Here is a 14,739-nt window from a genome sequence, read left to right as displayed (position 1 = left end):
GGGACTGGCCTACGAATATTTTCTGCGTATAGGGTCAGCAACAGAGACTACTCGGGACTAGCCTTGCCTGGTCAGGTTCTGTCAGCGACTCAGCGCAAGAGAATGTAGCGAATGTAGTCTAGGAACGATGCCGACGCTTTCCGACGATCAGTGCGAGTAGAAAAGGTTGAAATACCTGATTGCGGCCAATTTGAGCATGGACAAAAAATCGAAAAGCCTGCGGAATCCGGAAAAACATTGAAGCTGGTGAAGAGCGTGCCTCCTCGCATCGTCAGCATCTCTCTTAATGACTCTCCATCTACAATTCTTCCACCGCCATGGGCACCCCTGTGGTCAATGAATATCCCAGCTTATTCCGTTCGTATCTCTACGTTTCGAACCATCTCTAGGTGACTGAAGTAGCACACACATCAGGCTCTGAGGCTATGGGCTTGGTGCAACTATTCGTATCAACAGAAGTTGCCCATGACACGGTCGCTGAGCTTGGGGAACTTGAAAACATGCAGTTCAAGGATGTGAGATTTAGGACTGTCGAATTCACGTTATATGAAGCTAACGATGAGCTGCACAGCCGAACCCCAACGTCAATCCCTTCCAACGATCATTCATAGGCGAGATTCGTCGCATCGACGAGATGGCTCGTCGCGTTCTTTTTTCTCTACTCAAATTGAGAGGGAAAAAGATAAGATACCCGTGCGCCCGCTGTATGATTCGGCGCCTCTCATCACCGTTGGTCCGCGAGCAGCTCAAATAATGGATGGCTTAGACGTTACATTTGCCGAGCACGAGTCGAGGCTTGTACAGATGAATGAGAGCTAAGAACTGCTTAGTGGTCGATTGAGGGAGCTGGTTGAGGCTAGGCATGTTCTGAGGGAGACAGCTGTATTCTTTGACAGGGTAAACACGCTTACAAAAACACAAGGAATCGCCTCATAGCTCACTCTTTCTTATAGGCTGAAAGCAACCAGTCTGATATCAGGACATCATTCGACGACAGCTCGGCACGTTGGCGAAACGTACTGCGGCGTGTAGCATCTGACCGCTTTTATCGATGAGGCGATGAAGTCGAGTACGACGTACAGACCTTCTTCTCATAAACAATGGCTCAAGCCTGCTACCTAAGTCTCATGAATTCTCTCTTGATGCGAATAGTCGCACAATTTCACGGATCCCTGCGCATCCCCACTCGAGCAAGCCTTTGGATGTGTACGTGCCGAGAGGCCGATTCGATAGTCGGTTCACTGAGTACATGAGTCCGACGCGAACACACTAGATGTTGGCTGTGCCTGTTCTATGGATACCCACGATGCTCAAGTCACATACAACGAGGAGGATGCAGGCCCTATATTGCCCACAAAATCAGTCATCCCGCTTGTTAATTGATCACTGAGCGCCTCCACCTTCGCACCGGAGCTATCGCAAGTCACGCTCCGACAAGATCAAACCATCCTTAGACCCTCGTCCTGACATTCCGACCAGCCTGCACTCGCCCATACGGGAAATCCTGAGCACGCTGAATGAACCAGTTAGGCTAGAACGATCCACTGTCTTCAAAAAAGCGATGAAATGAAGGATGGCAAAATAGTGTGCCTTTCTACCCCTGCATGTTGTGCGAAGACACCATAAGCGACTAGAATATTCGATTCCAGACCACTCGCGGGCTGCATTATGCCGTTTGCGATGGGACCATCAGTGAAATCAAGCACCCTGATGCGTCTACAACCTATCGACAAGGGTGCATAATTTCAACTGCGGCGACCCGTGCCAGATACAAGGCATGGCGCTGACGGGAGTCGACGGTCAGAAGAAGCTGTGGAGAACAAGGGAATAAGCGGGTTGTTACGACATGTGCAACCCCGCTCCTCGCGCGACTTTGCCACAGATGTTATCGAGGGCCGGATAAACGACGATAACGATGGACGCACCCCCAGAAGCCCGCCGGATGTTCACAGCCTTGACACGTTCTGTCTTACAGAATTGATGGAACGAGGCAGAGAAAATTGCCCGCCTGTCGCTGGAAGAGAGGACACGGCCGAACAGAGAAATGATGAACAACCTGCGGGATGTGAACAATGGACCCACCTTGGGCTTGGATTGGAGCCTAATTCCAGCATGCGAAGGAAGACATCACACCGGCGTTGGAGGCGTTCCTTGGACTGATTCCTCGAGAAGGTGGTGGGCGCTTCTTCGATAATAAAATTAGAGAGCCGAAAGTAAAAAGTCAACCGTTCACTGTACCACGAATTGTCACCCGCCTCTCCTCCACATCAGCGCCATTAAGATATCAACATGTCCTACTACTACAGCGACGACTCGTTTGAGGACGAGCTTTTCAGTGCGTTGTATATTTGCATATCACGTCAGGATTTTGCTATATGTTAATGCGAATCGATCCGCAGCACCTGGCGCAGGTCCGTCGTGCTCCCAACACGATGTCGACGAGACACACGGTGAGAGCGGTGACACAGACGAGTCGGTCAGTCTGGAACTTAGCTTCGGACCTTCAACACGCCACTCATTGTTCTGTATTCTTAGGACGAGGACACCTACATCACCCGTAGATACCCGAGCCCTGACGTGCCACTCCCACATCGCTCGCTCCATGGGACCTACCTCGAGGTTCCAACCCCCATCGCGCCACACGTACCCACCCAAGCCGCCCACTGGGACAATGACAACGAGTCGACGGGCGCATGGCCATTCCCTGTTTCACTCACCGCCACTCACACCTACACGGAGGCGGCCCAACGCTACATCACCACATCGTCGGTCTCAAGTTTGATGGGTGCATTGGACCCTATCGCGGTCGCGGAGCACCCTTCGAGACACCGCACGACACCCTTCTCCTTGCTGCTGGGCGCCGTCCATCCGATCCAGGGTCCATGGAGCGAGATGGCGCGAGATATAGTGGAGGCGCCGCGCGACACCGTCCTTGGGGTGTTGGCCGAGGTGCCTCCGCAGGTGCTCATCGAGGAGGCCCCGGAGCTTGTCCCAGAGCTGCCGCCGTCGCCAGAGACCGCCTCGGATCCGGTGCTGCCGGAGCACCACGTGCATGTGGAGGAGGAGCCAAGGCAGAAGAAGGCGAAAAATGGGGAGGGGAGACATGGGAGGGAGGAGGGAGCGAGTCAGGGAGCGAGCGGCGCGACGGCGGGGAGGCGTACAGTCAAGAGGCCGCGCATGCCCCCGATCGCAGGGTATGGCCGATTTTCGGTCAAGCTGACAAGCGACTATGCGGAGAGGGAGAGAGAGACGGCGGGAGAGCGAGGCCAGATGCTTGTGGTCCATCCACAGGCGCACGGCAGCGCCCCTCCAGAGACTACAATGACATCGACGACGTCCACCTACAGGGTGGAAAACCCCACAAGTGATCCAGTCCCCGAGGCTGTACTGCAGTCCATCGGAGGGCCCTGGATAACGACACCTGGAGAGGAACAGAGAGGCGCGCGAAAGCGCAAGAGGGCTGACCCTCATGTCTGCGACGGCACCGACGGGTGCAGCAAGCGGCTGTCGTGCCCTTACGACATGCCCCGACACAAGGCGACTCTGCGCCACGGAGGACAGCGCGAATTTGCATGCGGCGACTGCCCAGCCCTTTGTGTGCGCAAAGATGAAGTCCATCGCCACATGCGGGAGCACTGCCCAAACAGGGGCAGGAAACATAACGGCGGGGGCGGTCCCTCGCAGGGCCCGAGACACGATGGTTTAGAGGGCAGTGGAGGGGGTATGGGGGGTATGGGGTATGGCCTGCTCGGCGGATAGAGCTGAAGGTGCGTACCGTTTGCTTTCCTTTTCTCTTCGCTCGCTCTTTTGTTTCGCGGCGCACGCTATCGATGTCTTTGCCTTTCCTTTTCTTACCACCCTTGTTGTTTTTGGCCAACATTTTGCGCTCGGATCGATTCGGTTGGAAACTGACTCGCTCTGGTTTTCGCAGGACTCTGCTCATGGTCGACGTCGTCCAGCCTAGCATTGTACGACACTTGCACGATGGATCGAAAGCCGATCGTTATGTAAGCCATCATACAGCCTGGTAGGGCCTGGTCGCTCATCGTCCACCCCGTCCACAACGGCACCTCAGCGACGAGGGGTCGATAAGCTCATCTCCCACGAGGTTCATCACACGCAACTTATCACGGATTTACGATTGTTGTACAGTCTGTTCACTCCAGCGTTTTTTTCATAAAATATCTATCTATTCCTTCTCATATTGTCCTTCGAACTCGAGCCTTGCTGGCATACGGCTACCTTCAACAATGAACCAGACTAGGCGGAGTAAATCTTTCCTCAATTATTTGCTGATTTCATCCATTGCGGCTGACCGTCAGCTCTGACAAGACTATCGACGCCTGCACTGCAGCAGCATCGAGCTCAGTGTATGGTCCTCTGTCCACTCCATTCACGTCGTTCGGAATCCAGATGGGCGAGGCAATGTCAGTGATGGAGGTTGACACTACCGTTGTTGAGAACGAGGCAGACATTCTCGCCCGGTATACATTGGCGATGCCGCTTTTTGTACGCTTGCTCTTTCATCCACAGTTCTCACATGCCATAACGCAGAACTTCCTTCTTGTCACCCTTCCCCGCAACGACGGTCCATCGATCCTCTTCACTGCACTCACTGCACTGTATCAAATGACGTATGCCGGCTTCTTTGTGCACCTGAACGACATGCTATCTATCTTGCGATTGCGTAAACGTTGAAGTACACGCTCGAGGCTCTGTCTGTTAACGAGGTAGGCTCTAGAAGGATGACCAAAGATTTGCTGCAGGGCCGGATGTATCTGCGAGTCTCATCATGAATTTGGTGCGTTGTTTAGCAATCACTTGTGAAAGCAGAATCAAAAATTTACCCACTGCTAGCTATTTCGATTTGGAAATAACAACCGCCATCGCGACGGTGCCATGCTATTCGCCTTCGTTGGAGAATTCGTAGTGGGCGTCATTGAAACTGTTTGGTTACAAGGTAGGAGAGACAAGATATTGCACCTTCTGAACTCGAGGACTCTCAATATCCATTTCTCTTCTACCGATCTATGTATCCTATCATTCCGATCGCACAAGGCGCCGGTTCTCTTTCCAAAACGGGCGAGGTGGCTGGACAGAGAAGCGTGGCGTTTGTTACGTTGTGTGGCGAATAGTGGCAGCGGAGGTCCAAGCGTTAACCGATGGGTGGTGCCAAAGCGACATTGGTGACCCCCAACTCTATAAAGCCTCGCCGCTCTCCCCTCTTTCTTTCCATCACACTCTCTTCCTCCCCACCACCCCCTTGTCTCATGCACTTCGTTACTTACTATCCTCTCCGCGCCCTCCTTCATCTGTACAGGTACATTTCATCCATGCCGTTCGCCACTTTTCCCATCGAACCTCGACGCGCTCTAGGTTATTAGGCACGATCGCCACAATCACGACGTCAAGCTCATAGGTACGCGTTTTTTATCACTGTTCGTATACATTGATGCTCAACGACGCATTCGCAGGCACGATCGCCTTCAAGCACGACAGAAATTTCACTGGCCGCGTTGTATCTTCTGGCGACACTGCTCTGGGATCTGTGGCTTTGGTCTGTGGCATCGGGCTGTATCGTTCTCTGGAGGTGGCTTCGATGTCTGGTTGCTGGTGTGTCTCTTTAACATGTCTAGGTTCTGTCTTGCCTGTCTTGCTCGTCCTCTTGCTCTTTCTCCCACTGGTGGTTCTTGTCTCTTATCATTATTTGCTGCGCTTTGATGTCCTTGGCTGTGGTCTGCTCGCTCTTTGCTGTGTTGTATGCTCGCTTTGGGTTCCCGTCTCTCTGTGTTCTCTCTTCGATCTGGCTTGCTTGCTCTGTCTGGCTTGCTCCTTCTCGTCCTCGCCTTGTCTTCTCTCTTGGCCTTCTCTTTTTTTGCTGATCGCTGTGGCATGCTTTCTCTGTTTTACTTGGTCCTCGCTTTCTCCTTTACTCGCTGTGGCTTTGATCTTGGTTTCTGATGTCTCATGTCAATCTTTGCTCGTTTCCGTCTTCGTCCTGGCCTATCTCAATCTTATCTTCTTGCTCGTCTATCTTGTTTTGGCTGTTATTCACTCTCGGTGGCCCTGGTCTGTCTCGGCGACGCTCTCAATCTCTCTTGGTTCTCTCCGGTTCTTGTCTATCTCCTTTTGGTTCATCTTGGCGACCCTCTCAGCCCATCTTGGTAACGAATATCTTGTCAGTGTAAGTCCACCTAACCGTTCTATCACTTAGGTCCCGCACCGCCAGACACAACTATTTCAATCTGCAAGAGATCGGGTCGTCAGTTAGGGGGTGTCCGCCCCCGGTGAGTCTTTCATACCTTTTTCCACTGTCGCAAATACTGAGTCGCATATACGTCTTACATTTCTAGGTGCGTCTCCATCCGGCTGTGCATCATTTCTTTTGTCGGCGAAACCCTTGTTATAGATAATGAAGCACCAGCATCTTATCAACAACGTCCACTCCAAGGTTCAAGTATCACACATCATTATGCGACGCAGTTGAGGATCAATGTTGTATTCTAAGGCACGATCGCCTTCAAGCACGACATCAAGCAACCTAGGCCAGGCAGCGAACGATATTCGGGTGACCTCGACCTCGGGCATCTTGGCGAGCTTTTCTGGTGTCTCTAGCTTTGCCTTCCGCCTTGCTCTGGATCGCTGGTTGACGGCGCGCTGGTGTCCTATGGCTGTCCAGGTCTATGGATTCTATCTCGCTTACTCTGTATGTCTTTGCTCTGTGCTACTCTCCGTCTCGTCTTCCTTCACTTTCCTTTCCTTCCTGCCTCCGCACTCCTCTTTGTGATTTTTGTTGTGTACTGCTTTATCTTGGCACCATCCTCAGTATATCTGGCCAGCTTGAATGCACAGGTCAAAACCAAGGTTGACATATTTAGGTCCGGACGCCAAATTCAAGTATGCAGGGCGATCCCTCGAGAGACGGGGTTGTCAGTGAGCGGGTGTGAATCACCCGTGAGTTTGATGATCCGCTCTCATTACCACAGACATCAGTCAAGCATCTGTTGTTTTATTGTCTACATGTACAGTCGTAATATTCTTGATCTCCACGAATGTTTGCTGGCTCTGGCATATGCGGATTTGCAAAGGCTCGCTCGAAGCTTGCGGACAACAACTTGTTAACGCTCGATCTATTGAAATATCTTGGTCTTGTCTCCTGGCTCTCACTCGTGGTTCTTGCCTTGCTGGTTATGTTTTGCTCGCATTCCTGTGTTGGATTTGTTGCTCGTCGCTGGGATTTCCCAATCACTTGATCTTGTCCTGGTTCTTGTCTTTGAAATCCTTGTGCTTGTCTTGCTTGTTCTGCTTGTCTTTCATGTCATCCTGGCTGTTGCTCTCACTCTGCTTGGCCCGCTCGCTTCACTTTCACACCCTTGTCCAGCTTGTCAATTTTGCTTTGCTTGTCATTCTCACTTTGCTTTTCGTTCTCGTCTTGCTTTCTGCGAATCATTCTGGTCTCTTGGGCCCTTCACGCGTGACAACATCGTTCCACCGTATTTGCTGTTATTCGCCTTCGCGTAAGCGCAACTCATCATGTGCTTCTCCACATCAATTCGCCCCACGTTCACGACGAGCTGCCTGACTGAGCGAAGGACGATCTTAGAAGAGATGCGATCCTCAACCTGCGCCCCCTGTGAGTTGTCCCTTCTGCATACCTTTCTCATCGCTCTCACAACCCCTGACCTCCCTAGACATCCTTCATTTAGTGACATCCTGCGATCCAAGTCAAGCCATATGCGACGTTGACATAGGAGCGGGGGTCATATGCTGTCCTTACAACCAGACTTGTCGAGATTTTTTCGTTGATAATGTGTATGACACTATCATCGCTGTTGAATGACATTCCGGCTCGAACCGTGTGGATCTTCCCAGATCAAATCCTCTGCAAAGTATGCCAGGTACTGGTATCTCTGCTTGATTTCTTTCGCAAATGATCCCATTCACTTCGCACTCGCTGGGATTTCATCTGACCCCGATGTTCGTTTGAATTAAATCGTAATCTTTTCTGAGATCAAAAAAAAAAAGTACACTGTTTCCTTTATGAAACGCCGACTGACGCGGTGGCATAAAACTACAAGGCGGACACAGATTTGTCCCCTTACGTCACGTCTCGGTTCTCTGCATCAACTGATTGGTATTTAGTGCCTCTCTGGGAGATCGCATCGAACAATTCCGACTTAAATTTGAAGCAGTCTGCGGCTCGTCCTCCACGCCAAGTAACGTTGGGCACAACAGCTCTCAGCTCTTCCATCCACTTTTCCGGCAAATCCGGTTGGATGATGTCGATCTGTCGAATAGGAGCCCGCAATGTAGTGCGCTTTCTGAGCACACGGGTCAAGAAACCTACAGTGCGATCTAGTTTGGACACGTTTGAGACTCGCAAGGGGTGTGAATGGATGACCTTAAGGCTGGGGAAAGGAATATGCTCGCTGTACGACTCGGCTGGAGTCTGCTCTGGAGCTGTGGTATCCGTGTCCTTCTTCATAGCAATGCAAAACGGTCGTAGAATGGACTTAGAGAGGGAGATGCGCTTCAGACTCTGAGCACGTCCAACTACACTGCGAAACATCGCCAAGTCCCAAAGAGGATCTGCATCGATAAAGAGATTCACCGTCTCTTGGGTGAAAAAAGCTCCTAAGATGTCACATTCGATCTGCCATTGCGGACAGCTATTATAAAGTCTCAAAGTAACTGGAATCGTGGCTCCTTCGGAAGAGTGACGAGGATCACAATGCCGCCAGCCATGAAAAAATATATACCCTGAGGATGGAGGGCGATTCATCTGAATGGTCCGAAGAGGGGGCACAAGTCCCGGTTTCCCGCCTTGTTTCTCAAGGACGGGAAGCAGAAAGCGAGTAGAAAGCTCCTCTTCTTCGCAGTCACAAGAGAGAAACAATTCAGAAAGGGGTGAAAATTCCACAATTTCCAGGAATGTCATACAACACGACCAGACTCCTCCCAAAGTCAAGTTCGAAAGATGAGAGAGTGCGATTGTATTTCGTGGCTGACCAGATGTCGAAGCAGAAAGGGGAGGGAGGGCATCGTAGATCAAAAGTGTCTCCAGATAACACATTTCGGACAATGCGTCGAAAAAAGTATCATATGGTGGCATCGAAGAGTTCTCGGCAGAATTTCCATACACCTTGAGGCTGGTCAGATTATGAAAGACTGTGGAGGACCAAGGGATCGCTAACCCAGAAAAATAAGCAGTACGCAAGAGGGGGGCATGATTAGCGAACAGGTTTTCCGGAAGCTCTGTGATACAATTGTCTTCAGCCCGTACTGAGAGCTCAACATGCTCCACTATCTGAGCAGGAGCATCAATGGGCTGTAAATTATGAAAGGGGTCCACAAGGCCAGATAGAATGATCACCCTCGCGCGAGGCAAATGGGGCGTGATTAATTGGACAGAGCTTTCCATGCAGGAGCTCTTGAAAACAAGAGATGCCTGCTTTGCACGCATAGACATTTCCGAGACCCATTCCCTGCCGAGATCAAGGTTGATTTTTGTCCACAAGTTTGTGTTCTCGAGAGCGACATCTCTCCAGTAACTGCACACATGTGAGACTTTGATCCATCCCAGGTTCTGTTTCCGCGGCAAATCAACTACCACCAGAAAAGAGAATATATTATCCAGGATCTCTGGTGGTAAGCGACATGTGGGGATTGTGTGATTGCGCCGCGCATGGATGGCACATATTGCAGTGCGCAGATAGACTACTTCGTCATCAAAGGCCTTGAGGACGTTCAAGTCACCTGCGGATGCAGTGGTGCTGAAATCAGAGAGCGAATCGAGTCTAATTCGCAAAAAATGACTCCAGTAGTCAATTGCACTGTGTGGGATGGCCAGATCAACATCGCGATAGTCTCAACTACAGATCAGGATACTCACCTGGTCTCAAAAGCGACCTTTTTCAGATCGCAAAGCTTCACTTATCCCCCAGAAGGCAAAGATGTTTCAGGAGTCTGATTCGACGGCATGTGGGTGTGGACTGTCTATGAAGATGCGGAACCTCGCTGAACTCAAGAGGTCAAGCATCCGAGCAGCTAGTTGCATGTGACCCTCAGTAAAAACGGATTTCAAGTGAACGTCATGCCCAGTCAAAAAATTGGTATTTTGTCATGTATCCGTCATTGAAGCAGTGCAGAGGTCGTGTAAAAGTCGTGTCCAATTTTGGTAGTTTATGACTTGTGTATGACTTTTTGCGCCACTTTCTTGACAGATACATGACAAAATACCAATTTTTTGACTGAGCTTGACAATCACTTGAATTCCGTTTTTACTGAGAGTGACTTTAGCCACGTGGCCTTACCGCGCAAGGTGCATCCACGTCTAATGTCATCGAGCGCCACTCCGACGGCGCCGATTTTAACTTATCCTCACCCCAAGAGCAGCAACGACCTTCGTTTTCACCGCTCAAAACAGGCCATAGATCTTTCATGACATCACTATTGTCTCTTGAGCCTATTCTCGTGAAACGCTCACAGTGGTGCTTTGTCGAATCCAGCGAATTATTTGCACAACAATGACAATCGTTCCTCCCAAGCCTCTTGCTCCAGCTGTAACATACGGAGATACATCTATCGGAGACGTGCAGTAAACATGATATAATGGGGTATTGAAGAATTCGAGAGCACTATCGTGAACATTGCCTTCACATCTTCGAGATAATGCTCCCATGCCGAGCTGAATTTGGCTTGGTTCATAGTCCTGCTGGGACGTTGCATCCTTCGATGCGACTCTATCCTCGCTCCAACATCGTCTATTAGCTTGAAAACGCGAGCCGATCATAGGAACGATCCCTTATCGCAAACAGCAGGACACTGGTATTCCTTGAAATACGGAGAGTCTGTTGGGAGAATCCAGAGCGTACAATTGGATGATAGGTAGAAGGCAATATTTTGATCGTACATTAACATCGCGTTGGCGGTTAGTGTTGAGACATGCAGACCTATCCCTAACATCCGCACTGATCGATGAGGCAATCAAATTGAGTATGACATCCAGACCCTCTTCATGAGCAATAGCTCAAACTTACTTTCCGGCGCCGCTGATGGATGCTCTGTCGACACGGGAAATGGTCGATCGGGCGTGCAGGTGCCTTCCCAGTCTCACTCGAGAAAGCCTCTGGATATATACGCGCCGAGAAAACTAATTCGATAGTCGGTCGACTGAGTACATGGCACAATACTGTGCCTTGCCACCCCTGCGTGATGTGCGAAGACGCTACAAGCGGCTAGAATATTCGATTTCAGAACACGAGCGGGCTGAATTATGCCGTTTGCAATGACCCTTCCGTAAAATCAAGCACCTTGATGCGCCTACAACCTATCGACGAACGCGTATAATCTCAATTGCGGAGGCCCGTCCCGGATACAAGGCATGACGCCGAAGAGCGTCGACCGTCAAAAGAAGCGTTACAGAACAAGGGAATAATCGGGTTGTTACGACATGTGCAACCCCGCTCCTCGCGTGACTTTGCCACAGATGTTATCGAGGGCCGGATGAACGACGATAACGATGGGCGCACCCCCAGAAGCCCGCCGGATGGTTACAGCCTGGACACGTTATGTCTCACAGAATTGATGGAACGAGGCAGAGAAAATTGCCCGCCTGTCGCTGGAAGAGAGGACACGGCCGAAAGGAGAAATGATGAACAACCTGCGGAATGCAAACAATGGACCCACCTTGGGCTTGGGTCGGAGCCTAATTCCAGCATGCGAAGGAAGGCATCACACCGGCGTCGGAGGCGTTCCTTGGACTGATTCCTCGAGAAGGTGGTGGGCGCTTCTTCGATGGTATATCCGCCTAATCAAGCGAGGTGAAAAGTCAACAGTTCACTGTACCGCTGAGTCTTACCCACCTCTCCCCTACCAACCACCACAACGCTGTTGAGCCACTCAACAACACAACCTACACACCATCATCCACCCGCTTAGCAATGTCGTGGTGCCACGATTACGGCCGTGACACTGAGGAAGACCTCTTCAGTATGTTCTGCATGTGCATATCATTCGAGCAGGTTGCTACATGTTAATACGAACTCGCCCACAGCTCCTGGCGCAGGCCCGTCGCGCTCCCATGCTATCGACAACGAGAGGCATCGTGAGAGCGACCTCACAGATGACGAGTCAGTAAGTCTAGAACCTTGCTCCAGATTTTTAAAACGCCACTCATTGCTCTGCATTCCTAGGATGAGGGCACGTACTTTCTCCAGGACGGGAGCCGTTCTGCACAACCGTGGCCCTATGCCTATATCGCACGTGGGGGACGACTGAATCCGTTCCCTGGAACCTACCTTGAGGTTCCGACGCCCTTCGCGCCATACGCACCCGCCCAGGCCACCCACTGGGACGATGACAACGAGTCGGCGGGCGCATGGCAATTACCAGTTTTAGTCCCCGCCACTCATGCATACACGGAGGAGGATCCACGCCACGTCCCCATCTCGACCATCTCAACACTAGTGGATGCATTGGACCCTATCGAGGTCCATCGGAGGCACGGTGCGGTAGCGTTCTCCTCGCTGCTGGGCGCCGTCAAGCCGATCCGGGGTCCATGGAGTGACATGGCGCGGGAGATCGTGCAGGCGCCTCGCGACACCGTCCTTCGGGTGTTGGCCGAGGTGCCTCTGCGAGTGCTCGTCGCGGAGGTTCCGGGGCCTGTCCCAGAGCTGCCGCCGTCGCCAGAGATCACCACGGAGCCGGTGTCGCAGGAACACCACGTGCATGTGGAGGAGGAGCCAAGGTGGAAGAAGGCGAGGGATGGGGAGGGAAGCGAGGGGAAGGAGGAGGGAGCGAGCCAGGGAGCGAGCGGCGCGACGGCGGGGAGGCGTATAGTCAAGAGGCCGCGCATGCCCCCGATCGCGGGATGTGGGCGCTTTTCCGTGAGGCTTCCGACCCAATATGCGGAGAGAGAGAGACAGACGGTGGATGTGCAAAGCCAGATCCCCGTGGTCCATCCACAGGCACACGGCAGCGCCCCCCAACAAACTACAAGTACATCGACGACGTCCACCCACAGGGTGGAGATCCCCACAGGTGAGCCAGTCCCCGAGGCTGTACCGCAGTCCATCGGAGGGCCCTGGACATCGACACCAGGAGAGGAACAGAGAGGCGCGCGAAAGCGCAAGAGGGCTGACCCTCATGTCTGCGACGGCACCGACGGGTGCAGCAAGCGGCTGTCGTGCCCTTACGACATGCCCCGACACAAGGCGACTCTGCGCCACGGAGGACAGCGCGAATTTGCATGCGGCGACTGCCCAGCTCTTTTTGTGCGTAAAGATGAAGTCCATCGCCACAAGCGAGAGCACTGCCCAAACAGAGGCAGGAAACATAACGGCAGGGGCGGTCCCTCGCAGGGCCCGAGACATGATGGTCCAGAGGGCGGCGGAGGGGGCATGGGGGGCATAGGAGATGGCCTGCTCAGTGGATAGAGCTGAAGGTGCGCACCGTTCGTTTTTCTTTTCTCTTCGCTCGCTCTTTTGTTTCGCGGCGCACGCTATCGATGTCTTTGCCTTTCCTTTCCTTACCACCCTCGTTGTTTTGACCAACCTGTTGCGCTCGGATCGATTCGGTTGGAAACTGACTCACTCTGGTTTTCGCAGGACTCTGCTCGTGGTCGACATCGACTCGACGCGTCGTCTAGCCCGGTATTGCACGACACCTGCACGACGAATAGGAAACTAGTCGTTATGTAAGCTATAATATCGCCATAAGTTGCTCATCGTCGACTTCATCTACGACGGCACCTCAGCGACGAGGGGTCGATAAGCTCATCTCCCACGAGGTTGATCACATCTAAATTATCACGGCTTCACATGGATCTGTTGTTGTACAGTCTGTTCACTCCAGCGCTTCTCTTTTACAAATACCTATCTATTCCTTCTCATATTGTCCTTCGAACTCGAGCCTTGCTGGCATACGGCTACCTTCAACAATGAACTAGAATAGGCGGAGTAAATTTTTCCTCAATTATTTGGTGATTTCGCCCATTGCGGCTGACCGTCAGCTCTGACAAGACTATCGACGCCTGCACTGCAGCAGCATCGAGCTCAGTATATGGTCCTCTGTCCACTCCATTCACGTCGTTCAGAATCCAGATGGGCGAGGCAATGTCAGTGATGGAGGTTGACACTACCGTTGTTGAGAACGAGGCAGACATTCTCGCCCGGTATACATTGGCGATGCCGCTTTTTGTACGCTTGCTCTTTCATCCACAGTTCTCACATGCCATAACGCAGAACTTCCTTCTTGTCACCCTTCCCCGCAACGACGGTCCATCGATCCTCTTCACTGCGCTTACTGCACTGTATCAAATTACGCACGCCGGCTTCTTGTTTGTGCACCTGAACGGCATCATATCTGTCTTGCGATTGTGTAAGTGTTGAAGTACAGGCTGGAGGCTCTGTCCGTCAACAAGGGAGGCTCTAGAAGGATGATCAAAGATTTGTTGCAGGGCCGGATGATGTATCTGCGAGTCTCATCATGAATTTGGTGCGTTATTTGGCAATCACTTGTGGAGGCAGAATTGAAATTCACCCGCTGTTAGCTATATCGATTTGGAAGTAATAACTGCTACCGCAACGTTGCGCTATTCGCCTTCGTTGGAGAATTCGTAGTGGGCGTCATTGGAATTGTTTAGTTCAAGGTGCGAGAGACGAGATGATGCAACTTCTGAACTCGAGGACCCCCGATGTCGAATTATCCCCTACTGATCTAGTACATATCCCGTTCGAT

The 14,739-nt window shown here is 51.8% G+C and overlaps 3 protein-coding genes across 3 annotated transcripts; all 3 read left to right on the top strand.

Moving 5' to 3' along the window:
* Positions 1-317: 317 nt before the first annotated feature.
* On the top strand, positions 318-754 carry HETIRDRAFT_168464 (vacuolar H+-ATPase V0 sector, subunit A; the record flags this gene model as incomplete). The annotated part of the gene is made up of 3 exons (XM_009543887.1): positions 318-357; positions 415-515; positions 572-754. 3 exons carry the CDS (start codon positions 318-320, stop codon positions 752-754), a joined length of 324 nt encoding a protein of 107 aa, XP_009542182.1.
* A 1,762-nt stretch (positions 755-2,516) lies between these two features.
* Positions 2,517-3,759, top strand: HETIRDRAFT_470293 (uncharacterized protein; the record flags this gene model as incomplete). Its single annotated transcript, XM_009543886.1, has 1 exon — positions 2,517-3,759. The coding sequence occupies exon 1, from the start codon at positions 2,782-2,784 to the stop codon at positions 3,757-3,759; it is 978 nt and encodes a 325-aa protein (XP_009542181.1). The 5' UTR covers positions 2,517-2,781.
* Positions 3,760-4,425: 666 nt separating this feature from the next.
* Positions 4,426-14,644, top strand: HETIRDRAFT_101001 (uncharacterized protein; the record flags this gene model as incomplete). Its single annotated transcript, XM_009543885.1, has 4 exons — positions 4,426-4,509; positions 14,244-14,379; positions 14,459-14,496; positions 14,552-14,644. The coding sequence occupies 4 exons, from the start codon at positions 4,426-4,428 to the stop codon at positions 14,642-14,644; spliced, it is 351 nt and encodes a 116-aa protein (XP_009542180.1).
* Positions 14,645-14,739: the final 95 nt, after the last annotated feature.

Source organism: Heterobasidion irregulare, assembly GCF_000320585.1.
Source record: "Heterobasidion irregulare TC 32-1 unplaced genomic scaffold scaffold_02, whole genome shotgun sequence".
In the NCBI taxonomy this organism is placed as follows: Eukaryota; Fungi; Basidiomycota; class Agaricomycetes; order Russulales; family Bondarzewiaceae; genus Heterobasidion; species Heterobasidion irregulare.
The sequence above is the reverse complement of the archived record's forward strand: the minus strand, read 5'-3'. Positions and strand labels throughout refer to the sequence as shown.